General features: G+C 45.2%; 1 protein-coding gene across 1 annotated transcript; it reads right to left on the bottom strand.

Annotated features, from left to right (window-relative positions):
- Nucleotides 1-1,450: 1,450 nt before the first annotated feature.
- LOC133379511 (aquaporin-2-like) lies at nucleotides 1,451-20,184 on the bottom strand. Its single transcript, XM_061614926.1, has 4 exons — nucleotides 19,714-20,184; nucleotides 14,945-15,109; nucleotides 6,084-6,164; nucleotides 1,451-3,102 (listed from the first exon to the last, which is right to left on the bottom strand). The coding sequence occupies exons 1-4, from the start codon at nucleotides 20,074-20,076 to the stop codon at nucleotides 2,887-2,889; spliced, it is 825 nt and encodes a 274-aa protein (XP_061470910.1). The 5' UTR covers nucleotides 20,077-20,184; the 3' UTR covers nucleotides 1,451-2,886.
- Between the last annotated feature and the right edge of the window lie 457 nt (nucleotides 20,185-20,641).

Here is a 20,641-nt window from a genome sequence, read left to right as displayed (position 1 = left end):
CTCTCCCTCCCGGTAAGCAGCAGCGACCCATCTGTGGCAAAGCTAGCATAGCAGCTCCACCCACCCAGCAAGCTGCTTCCAAGTGTATGTATTAAAATGCTGAATAGCAGCTGTGTGTGATGATCAGGAGTGGGACTGTGGCCTACAGAAGAGGTTAAGAGGCCAACAGTACCAATAAAGGAGGGGCAGGCAGGTGGGTAATGAAGGGAGGCAGTATTTCACACTATCACCGGTTGTGTCAGAACAGGGCTCCTTTGGGAGGAGTGGTGGGATATAAATTTAATAAATAAAATGATAATCATAAAAACCACACCTCCAAAGCAGGGGAGAGACAATAGTGCTGTATCAGCTCTTAACCAAAAGCTTCCACTGCAGGTCCACAGGAAGCTGTAAACATCACCACACACCTGCACATTGGGGGCGGGTGGGAATGAAATATGGAGGAAAATACAGGCATGTAGTAGTTTGGAAGGGGCAGCATCTGTAGTAGTGGCTGGTTGGTGGGGCAGACCCAGCTTTCCTGGTTGGGGCTGGGGTAAGGTGGAGAGGTGGGGAGGTTGGGGCTGTGTGTGTGGATGCACTAGTGGTAACGTTAGATTGGCTTTGCTGATGTGCCTGGGCAGCCCCCTCCCCCCCTTCAGGTAAGCTGCAGCAATGCCAGTGCCAGGAGTGGCTCCATGTCTCCACCACACCACACTGGCTACAGATCATCTGAATTCTCAGGAATAAACGAGTGAACAAAAAGTACCAGGAAAGAAAGCTAGTGCATGAACACCTTCAGTTAATCTTTCCAGTGTGATGCTTTACAACTTCAGTTTAATTTGACAAGTACAGATTCACCCAACATCTTTACCCCGTAAGGTGAACTTTACATGAGTTAGTCAAGTAGGGTTATGTGCAAAGCATGTAACCCAGCATGATCTAGGGCATGCTATGCTGTGCACAAGAAGTTGTAGTTAAAGTACAAAAATCAGACAATAATATGAAAAGATAACCCAAAATGATGAAACTGTAGATAATGTTTGCTTAAAAGATTCTGTATGAAAGCACAAGGAAGTAACATTTATCAATACATTTTAAAGGCAACCACACAAACACTATTCAGGCTAAACACACACACCTCCCCATTCAGAAAAGTGTCCACAGCAATATGATTACTAGAGTTGCCAGGTTCAATCCCTGATCCTGATCCTGTATCTTTAGGAGAAGAGAAAGTCAGCCAAGTGCAGGTGTTCTTGCAACCCTGTAATGGGAAAAACCACAAGGTGGAATTCTCCCTTCCCCCCTGCACAACTTTTAAAGATACAGAAGACCTCTTGGAGGCTGGGCCTGGCAACCGAGAGGTCTTCTGTATCTTTACAAGTTGTGCAGAGGGAAGAGAGAATTCCACCTTGTGGTTTTTCCCTTTACAGTGTTGCAAGAACACCTGCATTTGGCTGACTTTCTCTTCTCCTAAAGATACAGGATCAGGATCAGGGATTGAACCTGGCAACCTACCTATTTGGCTCTGCAAAAACAACAGTCATTAGTGATGATGAAGAACATGTACAGGAATATAAAAGTTAATATGCATGCAGTTAATATGTATGCACAGATGGCTTTTAGAAAAATGCAAAGATGCTGTTATGTAATCTAGCTAGAGCAAGTTCTTCTCTTTGGTATTTGCAAAAATGTTCCATTCCATTCCCCAATTTGAGTGCCTCGGTGAAGGTGGAGTTAAGTAAGAGGGTTAAGAAAGCAAAGAGGAAAAGGTTTACTCTGTGTGCATCCACAACACACATGTAAGGCACATTTAACTCACATTTAAAGCACATGGCTTCCCCTAAAGAATTTTGGGAACTGTAGCTTGTTAAAGGTGCTGGGAGCTGTAGGTCTGTGAGGGATAAACTACAGTCCCCAGGAGTTTTTTAGAGGAAGCCACATGCTTTAAGTGTGCTTTAAGTGTATGGTGTGGATGTGACCTCTGTGATGCCAGGGAAAACTCAGGGTTGGCTGCAAACACTTCTTGAAAACACTGAGTATGGCTTTGATTGGTAGCTATGAGCTTATCGTAATCATTATTTGGCCTGCTTGTGCCCAGCGGCCTATAGTTTAATACACTCACATACATTTTAATAAATGGTAAAAAAAAAACACCAAAAAGGACCTGCTGTGTGCAAACAAAGTAAGAACTTTGCAGAGAAGCTAAATGATTTGGCTGAAGTCTGCAAGACAGACAGTGCAACTTTAAGCACATTTATTCAGAAGGAATCCCACTTTGTTTCATGGGACTTACTCGTTAGTAAGTGTGATTAGGATAGCAGCCTAAGGCTGAATAGCTCAGAAACAAGTCTTATTGAATAAAGTGTGACTTGCTTCTGGATCATCATACTTAGAATCTAGCTGCAAAATTTGTGCTTCCTTCATTTATCAGTCCATCATTCTGGATGCCAGTATTAGACCTCTGAAAGTTGTAACTGTTATGCCCTCAAGGGAAATGCACAGAGTTTTTTTTATATAGATGGACTGTTATAGTCAGTGACCCTTTGACCAGAATTCTAGAGACCCAGAGGAAATTTAGATTACTAGACACAAGGAAGAAGAAGAAAAATGCTCTGTGGATTAATTCATCAGGTTGCACAAAATGGTGCCATGTGATGGTTTCCATTGATCTATAAGTAGAGCTTAAATCTCCTTGGAGGAACCTTTCAGAGCAAAAGGCACATCGCTTACAACTTGAGCTAAAGAGTTGTGCTCCATGGATGCCCCATCATTGATAAACATACTGTTCCCAGGGGAGAAGCTTGATATGCATTGTGCATTTACGGCAAGTATGAATGCACATGTGACTCAGAAGAAAATGCTGGAGGATGTGGCTAGCTCCTTGTACTTGTTGTTGGGGCTGGCCTACACTTTCTCCATCACCCCTCGAGGCAGAGTCTGTGGGGAGTGGAGCTCCATCGATTGCCTCCTGCGAACTTCACGGTCCTCCCAGTCTTCCTCTGGTTCGTAGCCTTTGAAGATTGCGAGCATCTCTGAGAGGGTCTTTGCATGGGGGAAGAGAGCATAGTGGTAGAGCAAGGAAGCCACCACTGCTCCAGCTATTGGACCCAGCCAGAAGACCTGAGGGAAGCAGAGTGAGTGTGTGTGTGGAGAGAGAGAGAGAGAGAGAGAGAGAGAGATGAGGTTAGTGGAACATGAGGATGAACCTTCTTGGATAAAATCTGGTACCAAACCATATATAGAAGGTAGATTTCCTCCTCCTCAAGTTATACTTCACAATTCTAGCTTAAAGTTCCCCCCATCGGTGTGTGTGTGTGTGTGATTTTTCATGGGTGTGGTGGTGCAGAATTCAAAGTTACCAGATGGCCTCTGGCCAAAGATTTAGTTGGTCATTGCCGTTTCATGTGCAGTTCCTCACAACTGCAGCTCCTGATCATGTGCAGCTTTCCTCTCCACCCATTTGTACTCTCAGTTTTCCTTCTCCTTTCCAACTCCTCCCTCTTGCTGTCTCCTTGCTGTTCTGGACCACTTCCTCTTCCAAACCCCACCTGCATATACTGTCCCTCCCCAACTTCTGTTGAGCTAATATGTCTCCTCTTCTGCCTGGGGACTGAACCTGCAAAAGATGTGCTTTACTATTGATTCTTCCCCTAAGAAATTACAGAAGTGCTACCAATAACAGGCCAGAGGCAATGCTCCTATATTCTTGCCCATTCAACTTTTTGCCATTTTGAGCCTGCTTAGCAAATGAGACCCTACAGGGCTGCCACCACTGAGCTATATAATGAATACCTTCATTAAAAAAAGATGCCAGAGTTGCCCATGGAGCAGCCATCTATTCCATTTCAATGCCCCTGATAACAAATGATGCCATGGCATCACATAGCCATAGCAGCATTCCCAGGAGCATTAACACCCTTATTTTCCCACGTCTGCAGCTGCCAGGAGTTCTGAACAACTTGGGACCAGGTTACCTCTGGGAACGCCTTACCTGGTATATCCCTGGCCGGTCACTTCGATCCTCAGGAGACACACTCTTCATAGTGCTGTGTCTTATGTCCACAAAAGCCAGGGCCAATGCACATCAGGCAGGCACCTATAATATTGGCATTTAGGCACCTGCTTAAAACTCATCTGCTCAACCAGGCTTTCCCTGAAGCTATGCAGATGTTTTAAGTGATTTTGTGATGTTATTTTGTACTTGTTTTATGAATGTAATTTTTTGGTTGATTTTATGCTGTTCCCTGCCATGTTTTTCCCCCTTAATGTTGGTTATAGAGACATGTTTTGAAAACACAAATAAATAAATAAATAAATAAATAAATAAATAAATAAATAAATAAATAAACAGAGGTTCTCTAGCAGACAAGTCAATACGGAAGAAAGTTCCATATTGAAAGAAGGAAGTTTGAAAAGAGCTGCCTTATTTGCATTTCAAGACAGATTTTCAAAAAGCCACTCAAACGGAAGCCTGTAATTCCGGAAGGTGGGGGAACACATGAGAGAGCAGCATTGTAAGGATATCTACCGGACAGTGAAAGAGAATGAAAAGAGATGCAGTGAGACTTGACTGCTGGTTTGAAGATAGGTGTTCCCTATCATGGTTACACAACATCAACATGCATCCAATATGTTTTTGAAAAGCAACATGTCATCCCTGATCCCAATTTCCATCTTACTGTTATTGCAGATCTCACAAGATAAAGAAACATATGAGACGTCTCCAGTTTCAACACAGGATGTTGCCTTATACCAAGTCATACCATTGGCCAATCTTGCGGAGTATTCTCAACACTGACTGGCAGCCGCTCTCCAGCAGTTTCAGCCAAGGGTCTCTCCTAGCCCTACCTGGAGATGCCAGGGATTGAACCTGGGGCCTTCAGCTTGCAAGGCAGATGCTCTACCTCTGAGCCAAGGCCCTTCCCCTTGACCCACAAGGGGTGAAGTTAAAGAATTCATGGATGCATGGATGCATGCCAAACTTGCAAATAGATTTGCTTCCTCCATTCTTTCACCTCATTGAACACAAATGTTAAATTGTCTCAATATCAAAATAATAATAAGAAGAAGAAAAGCTGGCTGAAAGCTGGCCGAAACCAGAATCTGAAGAATTCACACAGCTGTTGACTGAAACTAGAGTTGGTTTTTAATCCACTGCCAAGTCACGAAGAGCAAACTACTTAAACTTTTCCGGCTTCAACCCAGCCCACTGAAGTAAGCAACAATGGTTTACCACTTCTCTTGCTGCCAATCACGACATTTTTCTTCCAATTGGCAGCTCTCATCTCTATGACATATTATTCCTCTATTGTCATTGACATGCCAACAGGCCTCCTGATTCTAGAAATGTGGGCAAGTCCACATGGATCTAAGCAGCTCATCTAGCCCAAGCTTTGGGCTGGTCTTGCATATGCTTCCATGATCCTATTTTGCCAGGGGTAGTTCCAGTTACTGGTACGCATCCCTGAGAAAACACTAATCCTTTTTTGTTGCTGTTTTACACTTTGGGAATGCCTCTGTTTAAAATGGTCAATTTGAGTTGCTAGACTTGCTGTTTTCCAGGTTTCTTTCAACCTGTTCCTCTGTCTCTCCCAAAAGCTGTATCATGGGGACGGATGCATGTTGTCTGTAGTGCACATGCTCAAAGGCAAGGCCAGCTCCAGGTTTGAGAGTCCTGTCATCCCTGCCTCCCTCAGCCTTCTACTTCCACTCCTATTTATTTCTGCCAGCCATATGTATGCTATGGGCAGCAACGGCATGTGGCGTGGGGCAGAGCCACAGAGCTGCGCTCCCAACATCTGCAGCGCTACTGCTTATCTTGATGGGGATGGGGTAAGGCAGGTTGGTAGAGAGGTTAGGTCTGTGTGGGTACACTAGCAGGTCCACCACAGCCAACCTGGAACTCCCACCAGTGCACCTTGTGTGATCCTGGGTTTGTCACCTCCCTGCCCCATCCCAGCCGCATACAGGTAAACAGCAGTGATGCTGGTGTTGGGAAGGCATTTCTGCAGCTCTGCTCCCTCTCTCTCTCTCTCTCTCTCTCGCACGCACGCATGCACGCACGCACACGATTACTGGGTAAAACCTATTTGGAGTCTTACCCAGTGGTTGTCAAATTCACCCACAATTACAGCAGGACCAAAAGATCTAGCAGGGTTCATGGAGCAGCCAGTGTAGTAGATCTAGGAAAAAAGGAAATGCATTTATTGTTATGGATTTTAGTCTTGCCATCAAAATGTTACATTTAAATGGGTAGCAACTTGCTGAAGTAAAGAGGGGAAAGAAAGAACCAATGCCCAAAATATTGGGATTGTTTTTGCAAAAATGTCATGGCTCACTACATATGATCAATTTCCTGAAAGAACTTTAACCCCATGTCAGAAGGCTATATCTTGAAATGTATGTAGGGTGGTGAGCGCTTATTGCCTTAGGCAAATAGATCAGGTACTTGCTGTTTTTATCCAAACTTCATGTGCTGGTGGCATAACACACATTTTCATCATACCACATATATTCTCAATTGTGTGAGTAGGTAGGCAAGATTCCATGGATCTTTCCCACAAAATCAGTGCATTCCTTTAGTGTGTAACTTTTAAAGGTCACCTGAGAGGTGACATGCCCTAAGAGAACTTCAACAATAAAAATGACATTTGGATGAAAGCTTGAATTTTCTGTTATAATCTGTTCTGAAAGCACCCTTTGAAAGGCCAAGCTACACATAATGCAAGAGATGGTGGTGTAGTGGTTAGAGTGTCAGGCTAGGAATGGGGAGATGCAGGTTCAAATCCCCACTCAGCCATGAAGCTCACTGGGTGACCTTGGATAGTCGCTTTCTCTCAGCCTAACAAACCTCACAGGGTAATTGTGAGGATAAAAGTGGGTGGAGAGAGAACTACGCATGCTACCATGACTCTTTGGAGGAAGAACAGGATGAAAGTATGATAAATAAATAAATATCTGTGATCAGATCTTCTGACTTTTTCCTTTTCAAGCATAGGGACGGAGAATCTATCATTATGATTACTGGCACATTAGGCTGGTTTTGAGGTCTTTCTCTCCTTCCAAGTGTGCTGTCAATAATATGCCCTAAGTAGGAGAAAGGCACCCACAAAGCCTCGTGTTGCTCTGTTTTTTTCAGACTTTATTTACCTTATAGTTCTGTTTTCCTATCTATCTATCTATCTATCTATCTATCTATCTATCTATCTATCTATCTATCTATCTATCTATCTATCTATCTATCTATCTATCTATCTATCTATCTATCTATCTATCTATCTATCTATCTATCTATCTATCTATCTATCTATCTATCTATCTATCTATCTATCTTTCTCTGGGTTCACAGGCTCTGCAAGAAGAGAGGCTGTCCAAAATGTTGTCTGTGGAGTTTTGAAGAGTTCTGGATTGCTTTATGTTAAAGCACAGCAACAGAGGATTTTTTATTTATTTATTTATTATTTATTTAATTTGTATCCCACCCTTCCTCCCAGCAGGAGCCCAGGGCGGCAAACAAAGCACTAAAACACTTTAAAACATCATAAAACAGATCCTAAAATACATTAAAACAAAACAGCATTAAAGACATTTTAAAAAACAACCTTAAAAGGGGGTTAAAACATTATTAAAAAACATATTAAACAATTCTGACAGATGCAGACTGGGATAGGTCTCAACTTAAAAGGCTTGTTGAAAGAGGAAAGTCTTCAAAAGGTGCCAAAAAAGATAGTAGAGATGGTGCCTGCCTAATATTCAAAGGGAGGGAATTCCACAGGGTAGGTGCTGCCACACTAAAGGTCCGTTTCCTATATAGTGCAGAACGAACCTCCTGATAAGATGGTATCTGCAGGAGGCCCTCACCTGCAGAGCGCAGTGATCGACTGCGCATATAAGGGGTAAGATGGTCTTTCAGGTATCCTAGTCCCAAGCTGTATAGGGCTTTGTACGCCAAAACTAGAACCTTGAACTTTGTTGAAAAGTTTAAAGCTTCATTTAAGGTTGTTTTTTAATCCTATGTTACACAACCCAGACGTCTTCAGAACTCTACAGGCAGCATTCTAGACAGCCTCACAGTGTAAGATCTAAAGTACATCTTGGGACCTTGCACATTCCCAGTATTCCCCCCCGCCAAGAGAAAAGGGGGAGATTTACAGCACAATCCTAACAATGTCTATTCAGAAGTAGACTCTGGGCTCCTTTGGAGTGAAGGGCAGGATATCAATTCAGTAAACAACAACAATAAGTTCTATTGAATTCAGTAAGGCTTACTCCCGAGGAGTGGAGTTAGGACTACAGCCTTAGATGAAGGGTTTTTTGTTTGTTTTTTTACAAATTGGGTAATCCAATCACGGCTCCCCCATGTCATGTGGAGTTTGGCCCCAGGGTTTTAAAGAATGCAGGTGGGTACAAGCATGGTTGTAGCTGTCATAAGAGATTGTTGCTGCCACTCCTCTCATGGATGGGTTCCTCGTTGCTCATCTGCTGTGCCCATTGACCTGTGTGTGCTGTTGTTTAATGCCAGATCAGTACACAATAAGACCACTGTCATCCATGATTTGATTGTGGATGAAGGTGCCGATTTGGTGTGCATTACCAAGACCTGGGTGGGTGAGCTTGGAGAAGTTGATCTGACCCAACTTTGCCCACCTGGATACTCGGTGCAACACCAGCACAGGCTGCAGGGATGGGGGGAGGAGTTGCTGTGGTCTACAGAACTTCCATCTCTGTCACCAGGAAACCACTCTGCCTTGGAGCTGGCTGTGAGGGCCTGCACCTGGTGTTGGGCCGAGGAGACAGTAAACTAGGGTTGCTGCTGGTGTATTGTCCACCCTTCTGCCCTGCAGCTTCTCTGACCGAGCTGGCAGAGGTCATCTCAGTTGTGGTGTTGGAGGAGTCCAGAACGATAGTGCTGGGTGATTTCAATGTCCATGCTGAGGCTGCCTCTAGTGTTCCGGCTTGGGACTTCATGGCCTCCATGAAGACCATGGGGCTGTCTCAAGTTGTTACTGGCCCAACACATAGGGCAGGGCACACCCTCGACTTGGTTTTTGCTCCAGATGGAGGAAGGGGTGGTCTGGAGATGGGGGGTGGATGTCACCCCATTGTCATGGTCAGATCACCTCCTGGTGAAGTTTAAACTTATGGCTCTGATCCTTCCCTGCAGGGGTGGTGGACAGATTAAGATGGTCTGCCCCCAGAGCCTAATGGAATCCACAGGTTTCCTGAATGCTCTGGGGAGTTCCCAGTAAATAGAGCAGGTAACCCTGTTGAAGCCCTTGTCACGCTGTGGAACAGCGAGGCACGTCAGGCTCTTAACATGGTTACCCCCGAGCGTCCTCTCCAGCATTGTGGAGCCCGGCTTGCACCTTGGTACACCAGTGAGCTAAGAGCAATGAAACAGGCTGGAAGACGGCTAGAGTGCAAGTGGTGAAAGACGTGTTGTGAGGCTGATCTGGCACAAGTAAGACATCATAACCATGCCTACTGTGTGGCAGTGAGGATGGCGAAGAAGGCCCACTTCTCTGCCTCCATCGCATCCTCAAGTAGCTCTCCGGTGGAGCTTTTCCATATTGTCAGGGGTCTGTTGACATCAGCTCCAGGAAATGGAGTCTTAGACCCTTCGGAGGCCCACTGTGAATTGTTTGCAAGGCACTTTGAGGGTAAAGTTGCGCACCTCTGTAGCAGTCTTAATGCCCCCTCCACATCTACTGTAGTCACCAATGCGGTGTCCAGTGCAATGTCTGCTGCAACTTCTTGGGAACGGTTTCAGTTGATGCGGCCTGATGACGTGGACAAGGTGCTTGTGATGATGTGGCCAACAAAGTGTCCTCTCAACCCTTGCCATTCTTGGCTTATTAAAGCTTGCCGAGGGGGTCTGACTGAGTGGATCCAGGGTCCGGTCAACGCATCCTTGTGGGAGGGAGTGGTTCCAGCCACCTTGAAAGAGATGGTGATCCGAACACTCCTGAAAAAGCCCACCCTGGACCCATTGGTTTCTAACAACTATCAACCGGTTGCAAATACCCCCTTTTTAGGGAAGGTGAGTGACAGGGTGTGGTGCAGCAATTATTATTTATTTATTATTATTTATTAAATTTATATACCGCCCGACTAGCAATAGCTCTCTGGGCGGTGAACATAAAATAGCATAAAAATACAATGAATAACAAAATAATACAATCCAATACAATAAACATTTTTAAAAGTAAATAAGTGTAACTTAAAATGCTTCAGAGAATAGGAAGGTTTTGACCTGGCGCCGGAAGGAGAGCAGAGTTGGCGCCAGGCGTACTTCCTCGGGGAGACTGTTCCATAGTTCGGGGGCCACCACTGAGAAGGCCCTAGATCTTGTCATCACCCTCCGGGCCTCCCTGTGAGTTGGAACCCGGAGGAGGGCCTTCGTAGCAGAACGTAGTGCACGGGCCGGTTCATATCGGAAGAGGCGTTCCGCAAGGTATCGTGGTCCCGCACCGTATAAGGCTTTATAGGTTAATACCAACACTTTGAATCTAGCCCGGAAACATATTGGCAACCAGTGCAAGCTGGCCAGAACAGGTGTTATATGCTCGGACCGCTTGGTCCTTGTCAGCAATCTGGCCGCCGCATTTTGCACTAGTTGTAGCTTCCAAACTGTCTTCAAAGGTAGCCCTACGTAAAGCGCATTACAGTAATCCAAACGTGAGGTTACCAGAGCATGTACCACTGATGTAAGGTCCTCTTTACTCAAATAGGGACATAGCTGGGCTACCAACCGAAGTTGGTAAAACGCATTCCTAACCACCGAGGCTACTTGAGCCTCAAGTGAGAGTGAAGAGTCTAAAAAGACTCCCAGACTACGAACCCGGTCCTTTAGGGGGAGTGTAAACCCGTCCAGGACAGGGTATATATCCACCATCCGATCAGAGAACCCGTCCACCAACAGCATCTCAGTCTTGTCTGGATTGAGCTTCAGTTTGTTAACTCTCATCCAGTCCATTGTCGCGGCCAGGCAATGGTTCAGCAAATCGACAGCCTCACCTGAAGAAGATGAAAAGGAGAAGTAGAGCTGCGTGTCATCAGCATACTGATGACAACGCACTCCAAAACTCCTGATGACCTCTCCCAACGGCTTCATATAGATATTAAAAAGCAGGGGGGACAAAACTGACCCCTGCGGGACCCCATATTGGAGAGCCCGCGGTGTCGAGCAATGTTCCCCAAGCACTACCTTCTGGAGACAACCCGCCAAGTAGGAGCGGAACCACGGCCAAGCAGTACCTCCAACTCCCAACTCCGCGAGCCTCTCCAGAAGGATACCATGGTCGATGGTATCAAAAGCCGCTGAGAGATCAAGGAGAATCAACAGAGTTACACTCCCTCTGTCTCTTTCCCGACATAGGTCATCGTACAGGGCGACCAAGGCTGTCTCGGTGCCAAAACCGGGCCTAAAACCCGATTGAAATGGATCTAGATAATCAGTTTCATCCAATAGCGCCTGGACCTGGCCAGCAACCACCCGTTCCAAGACCTTGCCCAGGAATGGAACATTCGCCACTGGCCTGTAGCTGTTAAAATTGTCTGGGTCCAAGGAAGGCTTTTTCAGGAGTGGTCTCACCACTGCCTCTTTCAGACAGCCCGGGACCACTCCCTCTCATAAAGAGGCATTTATCACTTCCTTGGCCCAGCTACCTGTTCCATTCCTGCTAGTTTTTATCAGCCAGGAGGGGCAAGGATCCAGTACCGAAGTGGTTGCACGTACCTGTCGAAGCACCTTGTCCACGTCCTCGAGTTGAACCAACTGAAGCTCATCCAACAAAACAGGACAAGACTGTGCTCCGGACATCTCACTAGGATCTACTGCTATAACTTGAGAGTCTAGGTCCTGGCGGATACATGAGATCTTATTCTGGAAGTGATCGGCAAACTGATTACAGCGGGCCTCCGATGATTCCACCGTGTCCGGAGGGTTTGAATGGAGAAGCCCCGGGACAACTCGAAAGAGCTCCGCTGGGCGGCAAAGAGATGATTTAATAGTGGCAGCAAATGATGTTTTTTAGCTGCCTTCACTGCTCCTACATACAGCTTAGTCGAAGCACTAACCAGCGCATAATTGTATCCGTTGGGAGTTCGTCTCCATTTCCGCTCAAGCCGCCTCCTATTGCAAGTACTCTTGGATGAAACAGATTATCTTGACCCATCTCAGTCTGGGTTCAGGCTTGGTTATGGGACTGAATTGGCCTTGGTCGCCCTGATGGATGGCCTTTATCAGGAGAAGGACATGGGGAGTGTGACCCTGTTATTCTTATTTGACCTCTCAGCGGCTTTTGATACCATTGACCATGGTATCCTTCTGGGCTGACTTGGTGAGCTGAGTATCGGAGGCACTATTTTACAGTGGTTCCAATCCTATCTCCAGGGTCGCTCTCAGAGAATAGCATTGGGTCCCCTGGCAGTTGTGCTGTGTGGTGCTGCAGGGTACCATCTTGTCCCCCATGCTGTTTAACATCTATATGAAGTCCTTGGGAGCAGTCATCAGGAGATTTGGGGCGAGGTGTCAGCAGTATGCTGATGATACCCAGCTCTATTTCTCCGTAACATCTGAATCAGGAGAGACCATGCAAGCCCTGGACTGCTGTCTGGACTCAGTGATGGGCTGGATGAGGACCAATAAACTGAGTCTGAATCCTAGCAAGACGGAGGTGCTGTGGGTTGGTGGTTCCTGAGTTCAGATAATTGGTCAGTTGCCTGCTTTGGATGGGGTTGTACTCCCTCTGAAAGAGCAGGTCCGTATCAAGAGGTTCGTTCTACACAGTATAGGAAAAGGACCTTTAGTGTGGCGGCACCTACCCTGTGGAATTCCCTCCCCATCTCTGCTATCTTTTCGGTGCCTTTTGAAGACTTTCCTCTTTCAACAAGCCTTTTAAGTTGAGACCTATCCCAGTCTGCGTCTGTGTTGGAATTGCTTTTTAATATATTTTTTTTAAGTAATATGTTTTTAACCCTTTTTTAAAAGATGTTTTTAAAGCTTTTTAAAAAAATGTTTTTAGCGTTGTTTTGTTTTAATGTATTTTAAGGTCTATTTTTATGATGTTTTAAAGTGTTTTTAGCGCTTCTGTTTGCCGTCCTGGGCTCACGCTGGGAGGAAAGGCGGGATATAAATCAAATAATAGATAAATAGAAATGAATAAATATACTACTGTGGATTAGGGAGCTCAGCCATGGCTTTCAGAGGAATTTTAGAACGATCTCCAGCTCTTAGGTGTAAATTAAACAGCCAAAATTTAGGTGTCATCTGTAGTGCTTTGAATGTTGTTTGATAGCCTTGATGCATAACAACAGGGGTGGCTGATAGCAGCCCATGGATTGTATCTGGTCCACCCCAAGGCTTAGGAGCTGGATATAGCACTTTACATTTAAAGCATTATGATGCTTTAAACAGTCATAGCATCTCCCAAAGAATTCTGGGAAGTGTAGTTTGTTAAGGATGCTAAGAATTGTTAGGAGACCCCTACTCTCCTCACAGAGCTACAATCCTCAGATTTCCCTGGGAAGAGGAATTGATTGTTAAACCACTCTGGGAATTGTATCTCTGTGAAACAGTGCGGATGTGGCCTTAGACTTCAATCCTGTGCATGTTTACAGGAGTACCACAGGGCTCGGTCCTGGACCCAGTGCTCTTCAACATTTTTATTAACGACTTGGATAAGGAGGTACAAAGCATGCTTATCAAATTTGCAGATGATACAAAATTGGGGGGCATAGCTAATACCGTGGAAGACAGAAACAAAATTCAAAGGGACCTTGATAGGCTGGAGCATTGGGCTGAAAACAACAAAATGAAATTCAACAGGGATAAATGCAAAGTTCTACACTTAGGAAAAAGAAACCAAATGCACAGTTATAAGATGGGGGATACTTGGCTCAGTAATATGACATGTGAGAAGGATCTTGGAATTGTCGTTGATCACAAGCTGAATATGAGCCAACAGTGTGATGTGGCTGCAAAAAAGGCAAATGCTATATTAGGCTGCATTAACAGAAGTATAGTTTCCAAATTGTGTGAAGTATTAGTTCCCCTCTATTCAGCACTGGTTAGGCCTCATCTTGAGTACTGTATCCAGTTCTGGTCTCCGCACTTCAAGAAGGATGCCGACAAACTGAACAGATTCAGAGGAGGGCAACAAGGATGATCAGGGGACTGGAAACAAAGCCCTATGAGGAGAGACTGAAAGAACTGGGCATGTTTAGCCTGGAGAAGACTGAGGGGAGATATGATAGCACTGTTCAAGTACATGAAAGGTTGTCATATAGAGGAAGGCTGGGATCTCTTCTCAATCATCGCAGAGTGCAAGACACGGAATAACGGGCTCAAGTTGCAGGAAGCCAGATTTCGACTGGACATCAGGAAAAACTTCCTAACTGTTAGAGCCATACGACAATGCAACCAATTACCTAGAGAGGTAGTGGGCTCTCCGACACTGGAGGCATTCAAGAGGCAGCTGGACAGCCATCTGTCGGGCATGCTTTGATTTGGATTCCTGCATTGCACAGGGGGTTGGACTTGATGGCCTTATAGGCCCCTTCCAACTGTACTATTCTATGATTCTTTGGTTGGGATGTGCAATGTGAGTAATCCAAGAAGGTGGAAGCAGGAGCAAAGGGCATGGGGAATGGCACTAAAGCTGCAGTAGCCAGAGGAGATAATAGATCTGTTTTTTTAAACAGATGTATATTTGAAAAAAATGAAGTGGTCTTTAGGAAAAATATCCACCCCACTAAAATAATTAAATGTGACTGAAACAAATTGAAACGGGTGTATATTTGGTGTAGCCTTAACATTAACCTTTCTTCTTGATATCCCAGCCATGGGAAGCTAAGGCTGGCGTATGGCGCTCTCTCAAACCCAGGACACGCATGCCCTATTGTCAGTATTATCTTCCATACATGGTCAGCTGTTGTCAGGAAATGCTTTTGAGATACGTACCCCAAGCAGATGGCCCAGGGCAACAGAGAAACCAATGGACAAGGCTGGGGATCCCAGGTTATCGCTCCTGCGGTCATCAGTCGAGGCAAAAATGCACAGGACCAACTGAAAGGTAAGGAACAGCTCCATAGTGACTGCCTGACCTGACGTTGTGTTGTTGTGTACCTGAAAGACAGTGGAAGAAAATGAAGCACTTGCCTGAAGATTCTTACCGTAGGGTATTTTTGCTTGGGCTGAAACAAAATCTTGCAGAATTTCCAAAATTTACAATTTTCATTACAGAACATTTCAAATTTTAAGACGTTGACTTTGAAGAAAATGTATTTTCAGTCACTGTTTCAATCTTAAACCGTGCTGATGAATTTCATGGCAAAAGTTTTAAGGATCATCACATTGCTGCAGGGGCATTGTCGCATTAGTGATTTCTGCACGACTGTTCTATACAAGTGTGGTACAAGGACCCACCTGAAGAAGAATGGGTAAAAAGTAAAGCGAAATCATGAGCTTGCTTTTTGCCTCTGCCCTTTTTCATGGTGCGTCATGTCTTTTAGATTGTTAGCCTGAGAGAGGGGGAACGACTGTAACTTGGCAGCAGAGTACCTGCTTTGCATGCAAAAGATTCCAGACTCAGTCCCTGGCATCTCCAGGCAGTGGAGGTCAACTGCCAGTCAGTGTAGACAATACTGAACTAGATTGACCAATGGTCTAACACTGTACAAGGCAGCATCCTGGGTTCCTGTGCCTGACCTACTACTTGCTACCCAATCATATATCACACACTGAAGGGGAAGACAGCATAGCACCACACCACCAGTAAGATTTGGCTATATGAAAGTGTCACAGACCCTCTGAGGGGAATTACGAGTAAGGGCAATGGAAATTATTATGCGAATCTTTTTGCCAGGAGCGATGCGTGTGTGTTCTTGGGTGAACCTTTGCTTCCACTGTGGCATGAGCTCTCTGCCACAGTTATTCAATAGTTATATGGTGAGAACCTTGAATGAACACAAAGATAGTATCTCTATTATTTGCCTCTTTTGCAACCTCAATGGCATTTTGATTTGCCTTAATTTTATGTAACTTGTGGCCAGATGGATATATGCCATTGGGTAAGACAATGATCTGCAATGCCATAGGCATTCTCACAGTACCAAAGATTGTAATCTGTGACGCACTTGCCCTACTGAATAGAATAAAAAAATATATGCTTGAATACTGAAATTGTGAATACATGATTGCTCAGATTCTTGATATGCTCATGCCAGGCTTGCAAAGCAAACATGGTTGTAATTCAGGTCTGTATAACTATGTTGTATTGACAGGGTACTGTGGCTTGTCAGGTACTCTCTGTCCTTGAGCAGTCCCAAGTAACTGGCAAAACCAGGTGGTTTACTGAGCCTCTGGTGAGCTAACAACCATGCACGACTGGTTGACTGTGTTCATCTTGGTAGATCGTGTGTGTGTCTAGCTAAGTGTGGTATAGATCCTCTCCACATTGTCGTCACTGGAGTGGCAGAAGCACTCCTATAAGCAAACATTCCGTATCCAGCACACCCAAAGTCTGTGCCATGGACAGGTGAATTCTGTTACCTGAATATAGTATGAAAATTGGTGGCATAATTAATTAATCTGCGAGTTATGGAAAGGAAGAGGCAAAGAGGTACATATCCCAAACTTATGAGATTCTCCCAGGCATTGCCAAGCTTTTCTTTGTACCCTAGAGCCTTGCTTTACTTAAAAATAATGAAATCTGAGAAAGTCAAGGTGTAGAATCTGATTCTCAGCAGCAACATCTGCATTCTGCAGCACACTTATGGAAGCATGGAAAATACACAGCAGCCCTGCATAAGATATATGCAAATCGATGCTCTCAATGATTTTTCCCTCTCTTCATCCAGCTGTATTCCCTGCTGTGGCTGAGTCAGTAGCTCATTAGGTAAGGAAATAGAGTGATAAGAATCATAGCTGAGTCCACAGTGAGAGAGGAAAGCATCCCAGAGCATAGCAGTGGACTCTGTTTCTTGTACGGTAATCAGTTTTGTGAATACTCCGCCACACATGTCTTGATGACAACCGGTCAACTTCTGGAAGAATTTCCAAAGTTTCTTCCCTTGCAAACCTAGCTATTTAATTAATATGGCTCTCAGGAAAATGATAGTGTGGACTAGATTTATTCTACTAACATTGAAGCTATTTGTCTGAAGCAGACACCCCTATTCTCACATCAAGGGTCACTGCCTCAGCTGCTCTCTCCCCTCATTGGAAAATTTATGTTACCTTCTTCACTGGGGTAGCCACCATGGTGCCTTCCAGATGCTAATAGGCTTCAGCTCCCATCATCCTTAATCATTGGCGATGCTGGCTGGAACTGATGGGAGTTATCCAAAATATCTGGAGAGCACCACATTGGCTATTTCTCTTCTACATCATCTCCTTAGGGGAAGGGCCACAGCTCAGTGTTAGAGCATCTGCTTTGCATGTAGAAGGTTCAGGTTCAATCTGTGGCATCTCCGGGGTAGGGTTGGGAGAGACTCCCTGTCTGAAACCTTGGAGAGCCACTGCCAGCCAGTGTAGACAATACTGGGCTACATGGACCAGTGGCCTGACTCAGTATAAGGCAGCCTTTTGTGTTCTCCTATGTTGATCTTCTCCCTTCTCTCTTTGTTCTTTGTGCTAAAACTCCACAAAGGACAGTTTGACCCCAAAGGGAACTTTAGACAAAAGCATGTTATTTGTTCTAGCAGAACAAATAGGCACGTTATATAAGCATTATGTACTCTTCTTTTAATGAGTTACCCACTATGGAAGCATCATGACCTGTACCCCTACTAATGCCAAAAAATTATAACACGCTTATCATTATCATACCCATTCCCTAAGAATGCTCATCATTACACCTGAATGCATGTATATACAGCACCCTTTAGAACCTAATTGAATATAATTATAATTTTGTGAATGTGCTGTCACTATTTTCTGATTGGGTGGTGAAAAATCAGTATGTTAATAATTATTAGGGCTGTGAACAGATATTTTTTGTATGTAAGAACATGCCTCCTTGGATAAGACAGGGGGTTATCTCTGCTTGGAGGCTCAGATAAGCATCATGCCATAAATTGTTTTGCCTCATTGCCCTAACCCCAATGCATATATTTTTAAAAACATTTTTTGGCAGTAGCATTGCATTTGCAGGCATAGGGGATGAAGCCCACCAAATTTCAGACAAATAGGTGCAGGATTTTGTGCTAGGTGACTTCAAAGTTTGGGGTTTTTTTTTTTAAAAAAAATGTTCAGCATTGTTTTGTGGACAATTTGCATGGATGTGACATGCAGCACTGAGATGCCCTGAAGTAAGTTCCTTGCTAAATTTCACAAGGATGAGTGCAGGGGTTAGTGATTGATGATTTTTAAAAAATTCTTCAGAAACATTTGAAGATGCTCATACTCATTTAAAGCAGTGTCATACTACTTCAAACAGCCATGGCTTTCCCCAAAGAATCTTGGGGACTGTAGTTTGTTAAGAATGCTGTGGGTTATTAGGAGACCCCTGTTCCCCTCACAGAACTACAGTTCTCAGAGTGGTTTAACAATCAAACCCTCTTTTCAGGGAACTCTGAGAATTGTGGCTCCGTGTGGGGAACAGGGGTCTCCTAACAACTCTCAGCATTCTTAACAAACTACAGTTCCCAAAATTCTTTGGGGGAAGCCATGGCTGTTTAATGCAGTATGATACAGCTTTAAATGTACAGGGCAGATGGGGCCTAGTTCCGGTTTAAGGGATCTGTTTCCCTCCAAAATTGGGGAACATCTCAGCTTAATCCAAGCCAAGACAACTGATTCCAAAACCCATCATATGCCTAGCCAGGAATGCAAGAGGGTCCAGCCCCTACCTTATCCTCTGAGCCTCCAACCTCCTCCTCTGCCTTCCCAGCCCACCCATCTTTGAGCTTCCAATCCCACTCTTCCTTCCTGCCTTCCTTAGACTCTTCCCACCTGCTTATTTGGCTGCTGCTTTGGTGGGCAGGAGAAGAAGAGTGACATAAGTGTCTCTCTTCTCCCCTTCCTCCTCCAGCATCTGGCATGTTGCTGCACGGTACCCCAGCTGCAAGTGGTCTTGAGGAATATAATTTCCCCAAGGACTACTGAGGACACCAGCGGCTTCAGGTAAAGCTATATTCTCTGGGTTACTGGCAGTTCCATGTCAGTGGGGCACTGGAGTCCACTCTAGGTTTTAGTCACCTTGGACAGCTCCTTGGAAGTTTAGACTAGAACCCAGAGTGGATCACATTCTCCCACTGACATGGAGCTGCCAGCCACCATTGCTCTGGGTTTACTTCTTCAGCATATCAGTCATCGGGGGGCAGGGGTGGTCTCCCTTCTTCCCTTTCTCCTACTGCCAAAAGGAGCATGCCTAGAGCTATCCAGAAATAGGCTGCTCTGATTGTAATCCACAACTGAGAATAATTACGGGGTCCTGTTTCCCTGGTATCTGAGGTGAGCAGCATGTGTGTGCCCTCAAGGTTTGCCTTTCTGAGCTGGGAAATGCAAGTCTTGGCAACACATCAGTTTTCTCATGCTGCTTAAGGTAATTAAAAAGGGTCCAACGTTTATTCAATGGTATTATATGAGTGGGGCCTTGTTCGACCGAGATTGGGCTGGGCCAGACTTCTTCACAGCTTGATTGTTTTCATGCCTATAAATCAAAGTATGGATGCACCCTGCTGTTAGCCCTCCATCCCTCCCACTTCAACAGGTAGTAGAATCCTTACCCTGTTGATAGCCAAGCTCCCCCGGATGTGAGGCGGTGTGACTTGATGCAGAAGGGCCGCCCCTGTCACAGCTCCCAGGATCTGTGCCACCACATAGAAGACAGCCCTCAGGAAGGAGACTTGGGAGCCCACCAGGCACGCTACGGTCACCGCAGGGTTAATATGGGCCCCGCTGACATGGCCCACAGCCTGAACCAAAGTAGCTATGGCCAAGCCAAAAGCTAGTGAGATCTGGAGGACGTTTGGTGGGGAAGCAGGCCAGTTGAGCGCCGAGCCCAGACCAAAGAAGATGAAGATCAGTGTGGCTAGAAATTCGGCAAGGACAGCCCGAGTGAAAGCCACAGAGCGGAGTTCCCACATCATGGATGACCACTGTTCAGGACAGAAGAGGCTGAGACTAGAAGCTTCAACTCTCTGGCTTGGTGATGGCTGCTGTGTAATCTGGAAGGATGTGGGGGTACAATCTGAAGGTCTATGTGTATCTCTCTCTCTCTGCACGCAGAGCAGCTAGAGATTTCCAAGTGGAGGTGGAGTTTGGATACCTAATGCTTTTCCATTCTTGTTCCAGCTGAGGAGGTTTCAGATCCTGCCTTCTTCTCTGATAACTGGGGAAATTAACATTTGCCAGCCTATTTTTTTTTTGTTGCCTTTTGAATCTGACCCCAGGCTGAGTTACAACATTTCCTTCTATACAGCAGCAGTTTTCTTCACCTCTGCCCTTTCCTTCTTTCTTTTAAGTGTTTGGTCTGTTTGTTTCGTTCTTGATCTTCTTTTGCTGTCTAAGCATCTTCCTGAAATGCACTGGCTCTCCTTTTATACCTTGTGGTCTGAAAGTGGAGCTATGGGGAAGGCAAGCGTGGATGGAATGCTCTGCCTCAAGGCCAACATCAGCACCAAGCATCCTCTGGCAGCTACTGGCACTGGTGCA

The sequence above is a fragment of the Rhineura floridana genome, chromosome 3, assembly GCF_030035675.1.
Source record: "Rhineura floridana isolate rRhiFlo1 chromosome 3, rRhiFlo1.hap2, whole genome shotgun sequence".
Taxonomy (NCBI): domain Eukaryota; kingdom Metazoa; phylum Chordata; class Lepidosauria; order Squamata; family Rhineuridae; genus Rhineura; species Rhineura floridana.
This window is presented reverse-complemented; position numbering and strand designations above follow the sequence as displayed.

Coding starts and splice junctions, on each gene's coding strand:
- LOC133379511 (XM_061614926.1), bottom strand. CDS start 20,076: ATGATGTGGGAACTCCGCTCTGTGGCTTTCACTCGGGCTGTCCTTGCC. Junction 15,110..19,713: donor GGAGCTTGGCTATCAACAGG/GTAAGGATTCTA, acceptor ACTGTCTTTCAG/GTACACAACAACACAACGTC. Junction 6,165..14,944: donor CCCTGGGCCATCTGCTTGGG/GTACGTATCTCA, acceptor CTTTTTTCCTAG/ATCTACTACACTGGCTGCTC.